Genomic DNA, 15672 nt, shown 5'->3' on the forward strand with positions numbered 1-15672 from the left:
TTTTTCCCTACTAGTTCTCATTTCTAGACTTTTCTCCATGCTTAGTGTCTAAAAGGAATAATTCACCCATTTATTTTAAAATTCTATCATTATTTACTCACCCTCATGTCATAAGAAACTTGTGACTTATAGAAGAACATAAAAGAAGATACTTATGGAGAACTTTGGGGCCCAAACAATATTAGACCTCAGTCACTTTTAATGTATGCAACAACAACAAAAAAAGAAGCAATGAAAAGTATTACAGGTTTGGAACAATATGATGCTGAGTAAATAATGACATAATTACCCATGTTGTATTTATTTTTTATTAAATATATATATTATCTATAATAATATGACATATATACGTGTGTATATGTATATATATATATATATATATATATATATATATATAATCATTTCGCTTTATATAAGGCCATGTTGAAGCAAATTAGAAACATTTTCATATTTTCTCAGTGTCTTAGTTTCCAACATAAATACATTTAAACAAATACAAAATAAAATATAATGAATAGGAATACAACTCAACAAGATATTTATTTTAAAGGAAGACGAACACAAATTAGTATATTTATTCACAGACCTGCTTGTCTTTGATCTAAAGATTCAGTTTTCAGCTTGAAAGCACTTATTGCTTTTGTCTATTTTTGTCATTAACATGCACAAGTGTGCAAAACACAGTACTGAAGATAGCATTTGCATTTGAGGACAGCATAATAGTTCTTTTAAAAAATATAAAATTTTCTGTAGAGGTAGCATAATAGAATCTTGCTGAAATTATATTGTCACATGATATTCATACGTGAAAATAGACTGTGTATATATATATATATATATATATATATATATATATATAGGATACAACAATGTCCTAAAGTCTAATATAAAATAAATCTAAGAATAGATTTGAATGGCTATAATTCAAAAGCTACAGTATAAGGCAAAGCGCATTGTGGATTTCGAATATCTGAAGTGCAGTTCTCACAGAACTGACATGACATTTATTCTTTAGTAAAACATTTCTGTATTCAGGTTACAGAATTCAGGTAATGTCACAAAGCAGAACTGAAATGGCACCAGTTCAAGAACAAGAATGATGCAGAGCGGAAGGAAGGCTGGCATGCGATGACAAATGTGTTATACCATGAAAGGAGTGCAATTATTGTCATGACAACGGCAGCGTTTATGGCAACGGTACCTGTGAGCTCCAGGGTACAGCAAATCCACCACAGGCATGAGGTTAAGTTATTTTATCCACTACAAACAGCGAGTGCAACCAGATTCCACTGACGCAAATGGGTTTTATTTGATTTATTATGAGTATTATGAACTTTTTGAAACCTAAATCTTAGTACGTCACAGGAAAATGATTTACAGCCATCATGCTCACAAGCTCAAGAACTCGAAACCGAAGGGTTTTCAATTGTAAATGTGAGTTACTTATTTGAAAATGTAACTTCTATATTAGGATTTAAATGGTACCAATGTGTTATTATACTGTATGTACATATACGTATATCGTTGCTGTCAGGCAGAAACCATTTGATTTTTTTTCTTATTAATCATTACTATTGGTTAACCTTTACTCTACATCTGTCTGTGGGTTTTGCAAATATTTATCCAATGAAAAGTATTAAAAAGAACTTGAACTTGAAACTGTCGGTTAAACTGCATAACTCCTCCCTGCCTCAATGTTGAATGAAGTGGCGTTCACATTTTGAACCATCTCTGCTTGTTTGCAATGTAAGGGTAAATAAAGAACTGTTTTTTTTGTTGTTGTTTTTTACTCAAGAAATACCATATATATTTAAGGAACTTTTGAGGAACTTTCATGTAATTTAAAAATCCAAAAATAGCTGAAAATGTCCAAGGTTGTATGAGTCCCATGAAAAATGGGAGCAATTCTGTGGTAAGGGTGAACTCTTGTTCTAATGAGCTTAACGTTGGAGCCGGGCTTGAATGTTGCTCACCTCTTGCCTGGAATGTGCCATTCATAAACCAAGCCTCACCACAGAAAGCTATGGTGCTACAGATGCGTTCCCAGTTCCTGTGACTCAAGTGATGGGAGAAATGGGAGGTAGTGGAGCAATTTGAACCTCTGAATAAAGTTCGTGCAGAAAGGCAGATTGTAACAGGAATGATCGGTCATGTGTATTGAAGATCCTACATCAACCTTCCTCCAGCTCTTTATTCCTCTTTCTTCTTCTGTTCCTAAGGAAAAAGACATGATTTGTATTAATTATATTAACAACACTTTGACACAACTAGAAGAAAAATCAGATATGTAAATCTTTTCATAATGCAAACATTCATTTAGATTTCAGTCATGTTATATGCCAATTAGATCTGGACTCTTGTTTTTATTGGCATCTGGTTCCGTGAAGAACCTTTAAAGGCCTGTTCACACCAAGGACGATAACTATAAGGTTAACAATAAAGATATAGTTTTAAAAATCATTCTAATGTAAAATAAGAGTCCACACCACAACTATAACGACAATGTCACAGAGGAACAATATTGTTGGATACACAGAGCTTGAGCATTTAAAGTGTGCAAAAGAATGCTATCGGTGTGGACGCTAATATATTTATCATTATAGTTATCGTTCTTGGTGTGAACGGGCTTTAACATCCAGTTCTTTACAGTGGAAAAAGATTCTGTAGATTACTTAAATGTTCTTTACACTAAAAAAAATGGTTCTATTAAGAACTGTGGGGAACCAAAAATGGTTCTCCCATGACATCACTGCAAAAATGACCTTTTGGAGTATTCCTTAGCATTTCCTGTTATGTTCACAGATGTCATTTTTATTGAATAGTGACTTTCATATGGCTTCCGAAGAGTTGAAACAAGCCTGTACAAAGGCGTAACAGGCACGCTAGCTAAACCTTTTGACCCTGCAGATTTACATGCCCAACAGTCATGCTTTTTTTACGACTTACCTGGTATTGTGTTGTCCAATACAAATCCAAAGAATCCACCAATGAACATGTGGGTGGTGAAGAGAATCATAATGAGCTGATCCAACTCTTTTATGCCTGTTGACAGATACAAACCATTCAAGACACAAAGAGCTGGGTGGACAGTGACAGATGCCCAATGCATGTATGCAAGTCAACGGGTAGGCGTAAAAACTCTTGGTATAAGATATCTTGTTATTATGTCTTAATTGGCTAAATATTCTAGGACCAATTAACATCCATCTGACGAGACCAACAAGCGTTGGTCAGGAGTTCAATGTGTCAGCTTAGATCACTAATTCCTGAAAGCCTATCATTAAACTGCTTAAAAGAGGCCCTGATGAAGCACTATGAGACTTATGTTGAACACCCCCACCACCCCTCCCCTCCCCAAATTTTAAGCAGTGTTAACCCAACACGAAGTTTAGGACAAAGTTCATCGAAAGGGTGCACTGGCCCGAATGTCGAAGGGGGAACGCTGGTTTTCACGTGAAAGGTTTGCGCTGAAGTGAAGGGAGGAGATTACAGCAGAGTCAAACGGAGACTTGTAAAGAGGATTGGCAGATAAGTCGCCCTAACCTCAGGAGTCCAGACAATGCTTCTCACCACTGCGGATAAGCTAGTGATGTGCCACTTGCACCGAGTGACCCGCCACATAGCTGTAGTTATGACTCTCAAATGAGATCTCAAAGAAATGAAAGCTTTAGCACAAGTTCTGCCAGGAAGACTCAATCGTAACGTCACTTATTACCTTCACATCTAACCAATCATGTTCTAATACTTGCAGTGTAAATGATTGGTACTTAAACATGTCTGAGTTCGCAGATGCTGACGCAAACAATTAACTCCATGCTCCCCGCCACCACCAGGATGGTGCCTTCCCATAACTCCCGGGGGATCGGCTCGCCCCTGCCTTCGTCTTCAGGCAGGAAATGCAGATTCCGCTACCCTCGGATTGCGCGCTACGGACGGGGTCTACGCCAAATAACTTTATAAATATTTGCTTGCAGGGCTGTTAATAAATATATGCTTTTGTTACATCATTTTATCTCCCGAGTCTTTCTGGTAGAACTACTGTTTCTTGCTCTGTTCAGTTGCTGAAGCAATATTTGAGTCTAATGCGCAGCAAAGGAGTTCAGACTGGAATTGTTCTTTTAATGTATTAGTTATTTTTTTATTAGTTTTATTAACTTTTTAGTTAAGGTCAGATGTGTGTGTCAGACCATGCAATGCTACACAAGAAACTACAAAAAAAAATAGCTACATCTCAGACTGCTCAGTTAACATGTTAAATGTTAAAGTTCATGACAGTACAATAAGAAAAAGACTGAACAAGTATGGCTTGTTTGGAAGGGTTGGCCTCTTCTCTCTAAAAAGAACATGGCAGCATGGCTTAAGTTTGCAAAGCTGCATCTGAACAAACCCCAAGACTTCTGGAACAATGTCCTTTGGACAGACGAGACCAAAGTGGAGATGTTTGGCCATAATGCACAGCGCCACATTTGGCAAAAACCAAACACAGCATATCAGCACAAACACCTCATGTCAACCACAGTGGTGGAGGGGTGATGATTTGGGCTTGTTTTGCAGCCACAGGATCTGGGCACCTTGTAGTCATTGAGTCGACCATAAACTCATTTTTGCTTTATTTTTGTTAAATAAATAATGACATTGATTTGACAATTGATTTTTTGTTATGCCCTGACGCGCAAAACCATATAATGCAAAAGGGTGTACTTTCTTTTTCACATGACTGAATGCATACATAAACACATACATGCTGTAACAGTCATGTTCTTTTAGTTTTGTTTTCATGGAATTTTAGATTGTATTTAGTTCCTGTTTTCCCATGTCTGAGTTTCCCACCGTCAATTACCATGGACAACCCTCTCACCAGCTGTCATTCATCATGTTCGTAAGCTCTGTGTATTTAGTTCCTCGTTGTTCTCTGTTTCCTGTCGGTTCTCGTTAACGCACTAGCTAAGTTTGGTTATGCATGCAGTCTGCTATTAAAGCCTGTTTATTCTTATTTCGTCTTCATCGTGTTCCTGTTGAAGCCACGCTGAGCCAGATCGTGACACATGCATTATATATATATATACATATATATCATTTACAATTAAGTTTATATCTTGGCAAAATGCAGTAGGTATGGCTCAACTATACTCAGTTTCAGAGAAAACTTATTGAACATTTGTCAAAGCCATCAAGATTAAACAAAACAAAATTAAACTTAATTTTGTGAGAATGCTTCTTGAAACCATAACAGAAGTCATCAGGTTATGTGATTACGCTCAAAACGTTATTGACATTTATTGTGTTTTTCATGCTACCAACACACTACACAGAGTACAGTTTCAGGAGTGACAATCCGAGGGTGAATCTGCTAAATTATTGTTTTGTTAAGTCACCCGGAAATTTTAATGATTGACAGATAATTATAGCAATAGACGGATGGAAAAAATTATGATATGTAATGTGTTTTTTTAACTGAATTTTCACTTGGTCTTTTTAAAGGAATGATGGCTTAATTGAAAACATTCGAAGGGTACATTATAATGTTTTAATCCAAATAAATACCATTTAAAATAAAAGCTGTGAATCATAGTGAAAAAGAAGCAGTATTGGGTTTTTGTTGTGGTGAGAGGCCTGACCCTTTGGTTCTGTGACGGGCCCCAATAATTGGTGCTATGCCCCTGAGTAGAAATATTATACTCCTGTCCTGTAAAATATGTTTGCTGATGGGTTAAATGCTGCATACGTTAGGTGATGCTGATGTTAATTTGTTTATATTCACCTGTGTTGATCATGCCTGGATTCGAATGAAACCAGGTTGGGAGCACAAGACCACTGAAGGTCGAGAAGCCAAGAATTAGGAGATTCCTGGAGGAGTTCAAGTCCACATACTGCAAGAAAAGAAATGAAATACAAAAGAAGCAAACTCTTAGTATGTATTTTAGTAGATGAAGTTGCCCTGACATACAATTTTATAACAATGAAATGAAAATGTTTGAGAACTCTATCAAGTATACCTGCAGATTGGAAATACCGACTGCTGCTACCATGCCAAACATGATGAGGAACATTCCACCAATGACCGGGTCTGGAATAGTTATAAAGACCGCACTGAATTTACCAAAGAGTCCCAAGATGATCATAAGAAGCCCAGCGGTTTGAAGTACCAATCTGCTGCCGACCTGGCACACAATGTATCAGCCATCAAAAATATAAATCATCCAAAATACTGTCATGAAACCCAAACCAAACAAACCAAAAAAACATTTATGAACATGCAGGAATGCAAAAGTTGTCATTCCCATGAAACGGAGATACATTATAAAGAAAAATGGCCTGATAACATTTAAACACCACTTGGCAAAAATCTAAATAAAATCTTCAAAATAAGACCTTTTTATATAACACTGCCCTGAAGAAGCTGCACAGCAGATGTTTAAGCATTCCTCCAAAAATGACATTAATCTCATGTCATGTGTTGCCTCCTCGAGCATCAATGATGGCTTGCAGGTGTTGGTGATAGATGTGGATGAGACCCTCAATTGCCCTGAGAGGAGCAGACCTTAAATGTGCAGAGGATGCTCAAAAAACAAAATAATTTACAGGAAGTGCAGGATGTTTGAGAACAGTAGGCACCTTTATTACTCAGAACTCATGCACAGGAACGATCATAAAAGGCCACAAATTGTCATTGATGCTCGGGAAGTCAAAACAACCTGAAATTCTGATCAGGATCATTTCTGTAAATTAGTTCTTGATTTTGTAGGGTTGGGGATTATGTATATCTGTGTACTGCATATTCTTTTATTGAATCAAATTTACTGCTATAACTTCTCTTTAAAAAGTGAAACATTATTATTTTAGTTATTTTATGTTCCGGAAAATGTGTAAATATCAGTAATGACAAGTTTTGAAAAGCTTAATCACCAAAAAAAAAAAAGCATGTGCAGATTGTCCAAGATGTACAGTATGTAAACTTATAAGCAGAAATGTATGTAAATATTTGTTACATATCCAACTTACCCAGCATACCCACGTAAAGCGATATTTACTATACAGCTAGTCTCAACTGCATGGTTGTTTATAGCTGTGCGATAATAGTTTACATTTTGATATGATATAAAGTTTGATCCAAATTTATTCTCATACATACAGTACACTCGCATAAATATAGCATATAGCAAATCTGCTTGATTGTTTATATTTTCACAAAATGTTTATTATAAGTTCACCCAGCTCTAATCTGTTAAATTTGTATATAAAGCATGAAGATATTAAAATCGTATAAACAATAACATAATGATTTACTGCAAAGCTGCTTCGAGGTAATGTGTATTGTGAAAAGCGCAATATAAAATAAAATCGAGTATGGATTACTAATGTGTGACTTCAGGAAGCCTAGTTGAATAGTAATATAAAAGTGTTGAAATATAATGAAGAACTTGCTTTGGTGTTGGTTGCCACAACAATGAAGATAGTTATAGTTATTATTGTTGTTGTTGTTGTTGTTGTCAATAATCAGAGAAATCCTACCCTTGTAATTCCCAGAGCGGCGATATTCTGACTGTAGGAGGTGGTTCCATTACCACTACCCCACAGGGCAGCCAAGATGCAGCCCACGCCTTCCACCGCAATGCCACGGTTAATAGCATGTGTGGGAGGTGGAGGCGCACCAGACAGACGAGCGCACGCATAATAGTCTCCAATGGACTCCATTGTTGAGGCCAGCACTCCAGCCATCATGCCCAGTACAGACGACACGCTCACAGTGGGTAAACCCCACTGTCCTGTAAAAGAATTAATAGATAAGGAAATGCTCGTTACGGACAGTAAGTTCCTTATGATGCAAAAAAAAAAACATAGTATGATTGGAAGCATGATGAGGTTACTAGGAACACCATTTCTTCTAACCGTTTAAGGTGGAGAAGCTTAACAAAAAGAAACCTTTGGGTTGTTGTTTTTTCATTTTGTCTATTGACACAAGGAAGCAAAGTTTGACTAGTTTGTTATGGTGTCATGAAGGTATGTTTGCTTTGACTCCCATTCAAATTTGATTTTCAGCCAAAAAAATACTCAAAATACCAGATTTTAATCAGACTTTCTGAGTAATACTTAAGCATAGTTTTCTCAATTACTCAACTCAATGCATTTAGGCATGCAGACATGGTCTAGACGATCTGCTGAAGTTCATCCTCAAAAAGGGGAGGAAAGGTGATTTAAGTGACTATGAACAACCATCTCTAGGGTTTACAGAGAATGGCCTGAGGTCAGAGGAGAATGGCCAGACAGGTTTGAACAGATAGAAAGGCAACAGTAACTCAAATAACCCCTTGTTATAACCGAGGTGTGCAAACAAACATTTTTAAGCGCACAACACGCTGAACTATGACGCAGATGGGCTACAGCAGTGACACTCCTGACAGTTAAGTACAGGAAACTGAGTTAACAATTTGCACAGGCTCACCAAAATCGGATAATAAAAAAAAAATTGGAAGAACTGTTGAGTCTCGATTTCTGCTGTTACATTCAGATGGTAGGGTCAGAATTTGGTGTAAACACACTTTAGTACCAATCGAGCATTGCTTAAACACCACAGCCTACCCGAGTATTGTTGCTGACCATGTCCATCCCTTTATGACTGCAGTGTACCCATCTGATGGCTACTTCCAGCAGGATAATGCCCCATATCACAAAGCTCTCTCTCTCTCTCTATGTATCTATATCTATATCTATATATATATATATATATATATATATATATATATATATATATATAAATACAGCTATATATAAAGCAATAAGGATAATACACACAGTAGTAGAAAATACACAGAAGAAACACATTATGGTAAAAAATACACACAGTAATATGAGGCCCATGTTCAGTTATTCTTGTACATCAGCCCAGAGCACATACATGTCTCAAGGGATTTAAGTGGGTCAAGCGAAAATGACTTATTGTACTCACTAACATTCAGACACTGATGCAGTCAAACCTGTATAACTATTTGATGTTTAAAATACCACATTCCCGAACATGTAAGCCCCTGGGTGATACAACTAATAGAATTTATCTAAAGAAGTCAAATGGGACGCGGTGAAAAGTACGATGGAAACCTTAAAACTGTTTCAAATACATATATACGTGCTAGCTGACTCTTAGCAGAGGACCGATTGGTGTTGAATGCTTTTCTTAATACAACAGAATGACTGAAAAGACCTGAGTGGGTAGCACGCTGAAACGGGCGAGGGCTCAAAAGCCTGACTGTCATTGTCATAGACAATAATACACCACACCTTTATGAGTGAGAATTGACCCTAGCAAAGACAACTATGGTTCCCGGTGACTGACAGTTCCCAAATGTTCTTCAGGATGAATTAGAGAAGCCCTATTCATGTCAATTTTCACACGTCACATATGTATCTCTCATCTCTGGAATCTGAAAGAAACACTACCATTCAAGATAGCTCTTTCTTTTTTGACAGACATGTCTTAAAAACAGCTTGCAAACAGCACTTGGGAACCAGCTTTGACAGTACTGTTGAAATAGCTAACATTCATGTTCATTCACTATGAAAATCAACTTTCATATATTATTCAGAACCGTCAGATGGTTGACAAAATGTTTGTTTAATGAGTTCCATGGAAACCATGTATCTCTGCATCAAACCATTCATTGACTTTTTGCTATCATGAATTGGTATTTTAATTCATGACAAGATTAATTCATTATTTCTTCTGGAATTTTCACAGTTAAGCAAGAGATAACAAATGTGGGTGTTTTTTTAAACTATGGGTAGCCTATTTTTGGCCCTGTGCACTTTTAGGAAATAAATCCTATTAAAACACAACCTTTTCTGAAATGTAATTTCCACCACATCTCAAATTATGTTTTTGTCTGCAGCATTCTGTGATGGAAATGACATTCTAAACATTTTTGGAAAATTGTACTTGTCCTTGGCATGAAAAAATTCAAAAATTATATTGTGAAAAAAATAATATAAAAAATTGTTTACATAATCAAACTTTTTTTTTAAATGTATAAATATTTTGCATATATATATATATATTATATAATATATATATAATATATATATATATATATATATATATATATATATTATATTATATTATATATTATATAAGGGGTGTAACAATACATGTATTCGTCCTGAACTGTCACGGTCAGATGATGAATACAGTGTCACAGGCAATCCACACTCCAATCCAGAATGGGGTGTGCACAGTAATGCAACACCGTTTGCTGACCACCACAACACGAAAAAGAGCAGAAGACGAGGAGACGATCTATGCACCAACCCAAAACAAGGGCTGTGTTCGAAATTGCCCCAATACACTCATTCACTATTCCCTACATTACTCCACTAATATAGTCCACTTAAAGGAGTGAATGAAAATGAGTGAATTCGGACACTACAAGTGAATTGGGACACTTTTTACTGAGTAAAAAGGAATTTATACCTGTATGATATTACGCTGTACCCGAATTGGACCAGCAGTTTGGAAAATTGGACGGATAGACGGTTCAGCTGTGGGCGCCAACTTCTGGTCAGACGCCCGTATTCATTCAGGTGTAACCGTCAAAATGAGTTATGGGTATTCTCTAGCTCAGTGTTTCCCTACCCTGTTCCTGGAGGCACACCAACACTACACATTTTCCAACTCTTCCTAATCAATCACACCTAAATCAACTCATCAGCTTGTTGGTAGAGACTCCAAGACCAGAAATATATGGGTCAGATAAGGAAGACATCCACAATGTGCACTGTTGGAGTGGCTCCAGGAGCAGGGTTAGGAAACACTGCTCTAGCTGTTCAGCGTACATTGGTTGTACATCGTTATTGCGGTCCACTATGGTTTCGGACACCAGTAAAAATGGCTGTCCCCTTAAATAGTGCCCTATTTAAGGAAATAGGGGGCAATTTCAGACACAGCCAAAAGCATTTCTCAATAACAAGTATGCAAAAGTTCAGACTTGCGTCCTTGGTAGTTCTGGACTCGCCAAGTTCGACTCAGGAGTACAAACTCCCGAGGAAGGGAGGATGCAGATTCAGTTATTCTGCAAATGGTACAACAGTGTTCTTGATAACGTCACTCAACTCGCCTTGGCTACTCTGCTATTTACAATAAAACATACATGTACACCACCCTGCCTCTTTTCATTTTCATTTAAAAATCTTTTAATACTCTTATTAATATCCACACAAATATGGTTCAGGCAATGTGTACATAGATCACCTTCATTGCATGTATAACCAAACGAAATATAAAACAACCCTGCCTTTTGTTGTTTTCATTTTTAAAATATAAAACATTAATATGTTCAGGCAATATGTACATATGTACTCTGATTCTCTTCACTGTATGTACATGTATAATAAAATGAAACTCTTTTTGTTAAAAGTCAGTTTTAATGATCAAAATCGCTTATAAAAGTTTTAGTATGAAGTATAAGAAGCTATACAATAAGAAATAAAGACAAGCAAACAATTCGGTCTAACTACATCAGGGGGACTAAATGCCGCTACTGGAACAAACTGTAAAATAAAATAAAATAAATCAGCATTGTGGATTTGTAGCCTTTTCCTGTTGTACTGAACTCGTATCGAACCGTGACCCAAAAACCGAGGTACGTACCGAACTGTGGCTCGTGATTTCTGTGTACCATTACCGTTCTGTGTACTTTTTTACAAAAGCATCTATTTCAGATAAATGCTATTCTTGTAAAACTTTCTTTTCATCAACGAATCCTGAAAGAAATGTACACAACTGTACTCAACATTGATAATAATAATAAATGTTTCTTAAGCACCAAATCAGCAAATTAGAATGATTTCTAAAGGATCATGTGACACTGAAGACTGGTGTAATGATGCTGAAAATTTTGCTTTACCATCACAGGAATAAATAAGGCAAGGCAAGCCTTGGTGAGCATAAGAGACTTCTTTTAAAAACGTATCCCAAAGTTTTGAACGTTATATATATACTATATATATATATACACTACTATTCAAAAGTTTGGGATCTGTACGATTTTTTAATAAATAAATAAATGATATATATATAATTTATAGTGAAAAAACTGAAAGTCTGGGTCTCTAAAATCTAAATCTTTAAATAAAATGTGTAAAAAATGATGATGACATAATAGCAAAAACATTTTTTTTCAACTGTAGGGTTGCAAATAAAAGTCCATGTTATTTGCTGTATAGCTGTTTGATGGTGGCTCACCTGGATAAGGCACATAAAACCATGCAGCACTTTTTACTGCATTGAGATTGATGTCAGTTCTGGCCATGTATCCGTACTCATTCGGGGATGAGGGCAGGGCATTGAAATATGTCAGCAGGAAGCACACCAGCCAGGCTCCACACATCCCAAATAAAGCCTGTACATTAAATACAACACACATAAACATGACTTTCTACGTCTCCTTGTCATGGACTTCACAATGTACACTTTCTTGTTTTTGAACCTTTAAAGGCTGGAGTTATTAGCTCACTTAGGCTAAGTCAATTAATGTCAGGCTAGTAATGCTAGGAATTTTTTTGTAATCTGTAACGTTATCTGTAGCATGTAAAATGTGACAAGGGTATTAGCCCTGAGGGTATTTCTTGATTTTTGCAAAGAGTAAAGCTTGAAACTATTATTTTTTATTTTAACTCTTCCCACAACTCTTTTCGACAAGATTGTCACAGACTGAGTGGTATTTAAGACGTAGTTACTTCAAAACCACCATATGACAGATTACATCTAATATCTTATCTGTTATCAGTAGTGGCTTTCGCAATGGAGGAACCTTTTCATAGTTCCTAGAACTATTGGCGGAAGAAGTACTTGGATTTAGTCGTGTTCTAGGAACGATTTTAGTTCTAGCAATTCCTTTAGAGGAACTAATTTCCACTAAGACGTTAGTGTACGCTGATTGGCTAAACGCACGCGAAACACCGACATGTCATGGAACATGTAAAACAGTGATAGATGGGCCTTTTAACCTTTACGCTAAGGTTGAAAATACAACGCAACTTTGAGGGGGCCAAGCGAAACATGATTATGTGTTTCGGCTTCACAAAAGTAATCCATCCGGCTCCAGGGGGATAAACGAAGGCCTTCTGAGGGTAATCCGTGCGGTTTTGTCGTAAAAATCTACATATTTACAACTTTATAAATGAAAATAACTGGCTTCCGGCAACGGTCGACGCACATTCACGGGAGATGGATGCCGGCGTATGACGTAGGACGTAGCGTAGGAAGCATCGTGACGTAGAACGAACGCGACAGCGCAGCCACAGAGCAGAGCAAAACAAAACTCCACTCAGGATTTCCACGATTTATAAAACGTGTATTTAAAAGAAAATGTCGGAGGATTTTGATATTAGAGAAGAGGATATTGAATTCTACGTTCTACGTCACGACGCTTCCTACGCTATGTCCTACATCATACGCCGGCATCCATTTTCTGTGAACGCGCGTCGACCGTTGCCGGAACCCAGTTATTTTCATTTATGAAGTTTTAAATATGTATATTTTTACGACAAAACCACACGGATGCATGGACATTTTTGGGACTTGAAGGAGGTGGACCCCATAACTTGACATTATAACCACTGAAAGATCTAAGACATTTTCTAAAATAACTGAAAATGTGTTCGTCTGAAAAATATGCATCTCGAACGGCTTGAGGGTGAGTAAATCATGGGTTTACTATCATTTTTGGCCGAACTATCCCTTTAAGAAATGTAATTTTTCACTCAAATTGTTATGCTATTATACAGTTGTAATGACAATTAAAACAGCAATGCAGAAGTATTTTCTCTAGTGGCTCCAGACCTTCGGATCCCATGGTAGATATACCTACGTAATTACATTATACAGACATAATTATAATTACATAAAATACACTCACAGAAAAGAGTTTGAAGAGAGGGTACTGGAAGACTTTCCACTTCTTGTCCTTATAAGCAATGAGAGGAAGGTTAACTTTGCTCAAATACTGGGAGAAGAGAAAGATCAGGCAAACAGTTCTGTAGAAAGATAACAAGATATCATCGTTAGAAAGATAGTAGCTCATATGCACAGATCTATACGGTTTTTCTATACTTTGTTTCCGTATGAAATAACATCTTATAAAAACCATAATTATTCTAAAAGTATTCTAGTTGTTTTAATCCATTACTTTTATCTGTTTTGTAGGTCCAGAAAAGCAAAATCAAATTCTTTCCAAGTATCTGCCACGTGTAAACCCTGATTGCACTGCTTTAAACATAATCTTCTCTTCAAGAACAAAATGTCAATAATCCATTGTTTTCAACTAAACCATAATTTTAATGTGCATACGATTCAGGTTTTTTATTCAGTTGGTTCACTTTAACAACAAAGGTTGCCATATTGTATATGGTGTAGGTAAGGTTTAAGATTAAGACTAGTGAGGATCAGATTAAGGACTGGACAAGAATGAAGAAGAGGATTATGAATAAGGATTAGATTTAATTTGATACTGAATTGAATATCCTCATAAATAGCATCTGCTTTGATTTTTTTTTTTAAAGTAGCTGACAACGACAAACTTCAAATAAAAGTATATCTGCAAAAACACACAAAAACCAACACGTTATTTCAAACAAACAGGCATCTTTTGTCTTGTACACTAATTAATGCTGCCACAACCTGAATCTTATTTACAGGGCTTAAGATGAGATCTTTACTATGTGACCTATGGGTCACACACACATATGTGCCTTAAACCTTTGTTTACTCTGAGGCACCTGGACAGGGAGGGTCTGAGGGGCGAGTCACTCAAACCGATGGCAGGATTAATGTATTCTCTTAGGGATGCTTGAGGATGAGTAATGAACAGCGTTTTTTTTTTTTTCATCAAAGGATCTGAGCGATGTTTTATCATTTAAATGAAAACACTGAAGAGGGTTGATCTGTACAGATAAACACTGAACCCTGAGGGTGTTTTGTTTTTAAAGGGGCCTTGCAATGTGAGAGCCACACGAAAGCCATACACAATTAGAAATACAGATTACTGACTCGGCTCTCGAAGTTACATGTAATTCTGCAGTAACTCACAGAGCAGCAATTCCCCAGTGAGCTCCTGACTTCTGCCCAGCCTGGATGAAGAGCGACAGTCCGATGAGGTTGATGGTGGGAGCAATGGCCAGAGGCCCGATGAACCTCAGGACTAACCCCACGAGACCCGACAGGCCCAGGACAAGCTGAAGCATTGAGGCCACTAGAATAGCACCCTGGATCTACGGAATGTGAAAAAATGGTCAGAATGTTCTGAGAAAATATATGAAAATTGTAGATATTTATTCATGAAACAAGGTACGTTCATTGAGTTTAGGTTTTCCCTGTCTGTCTGTGTTCCTAGTTAGTTTCTTTGGTTGTTAATTAGCTGTGCACATGTACTGTTTTACCTTGATTTCTCTGTCTTTACTTTAAGTATTTAATTCCTTAGTTGCCTGAGCTCTGTGTTTCGCGTCATGTACGTTTTGTTCTGAATTATTCCCTGGTTATCTCCTTCACGTTCCATTTATTCTATTAAAATATGTTTTGCATTCAAGAAATTCTTACATACATCACAAACTGGTTTCTCTTCCCCTCACAATAAATATGAATAAGCGAGTCTTGAGTGACCAGTACGACATCTCATATATACGACC

The 15672-nt window shown here is 36.7% G+C and overlaps 1 protein-coding gene across 1 annotated transcript in view; it reads right to left on the reverse strand.

Moving 5' to 3' along the window:
- Window positions 1-2029: 2029 nt before the first annotated feature.
- LOC308684686 (solute carrier family 23 member 2) overlaps window positions 2030-15672 on the reverse strand; it is a gene marked incomplete at both ends in the record, with an annotated part of 29333 nt that continues 15690 nt past the window's right edge. The window contains 8 exons of the mRNA XM_081355936.1: window positions 2030-2214; window positions 2947-3042; window positions 5762-5870; window positions 5997-6161; window positions 7513-7766; window positions 12233-12389; window positions 13908-14025; window positions 15077-15258. Of these exons, the coding sequence (XP_081212062.1) occupies window positions 2030-2214; window positions 2947-3042; window positions 5762-5870; window positions 5997-6161; window positions 7513-7766; window positions 12233-12389; window positions 13908-14025; window positions 15077-15258 (1266 nt within the window). The remainder of the gene's footprint in view (window positions 2215-2946; window positions 3043-5761; window positions 5871-5996; window positions 6162-7512; window positions 7767-12232; window positions 12390-13907; window positions 14026-15076; window positions 15259-15672) is intronic.

This window comes from Scardinius erythrophthalmus (genome assembly GCF_964197995.2).
Source record: "Scardinius erythrophthalmus genome assembly, chromosome: 24".
Classification (NCBI taxonomy): domain Eukaryota; kingdom Metazoa; phylum Chordata; class Actinopteri; order Cypriniformes; family Leuciscidae; genus Scardinius; species Scardinius erythrophthalmus.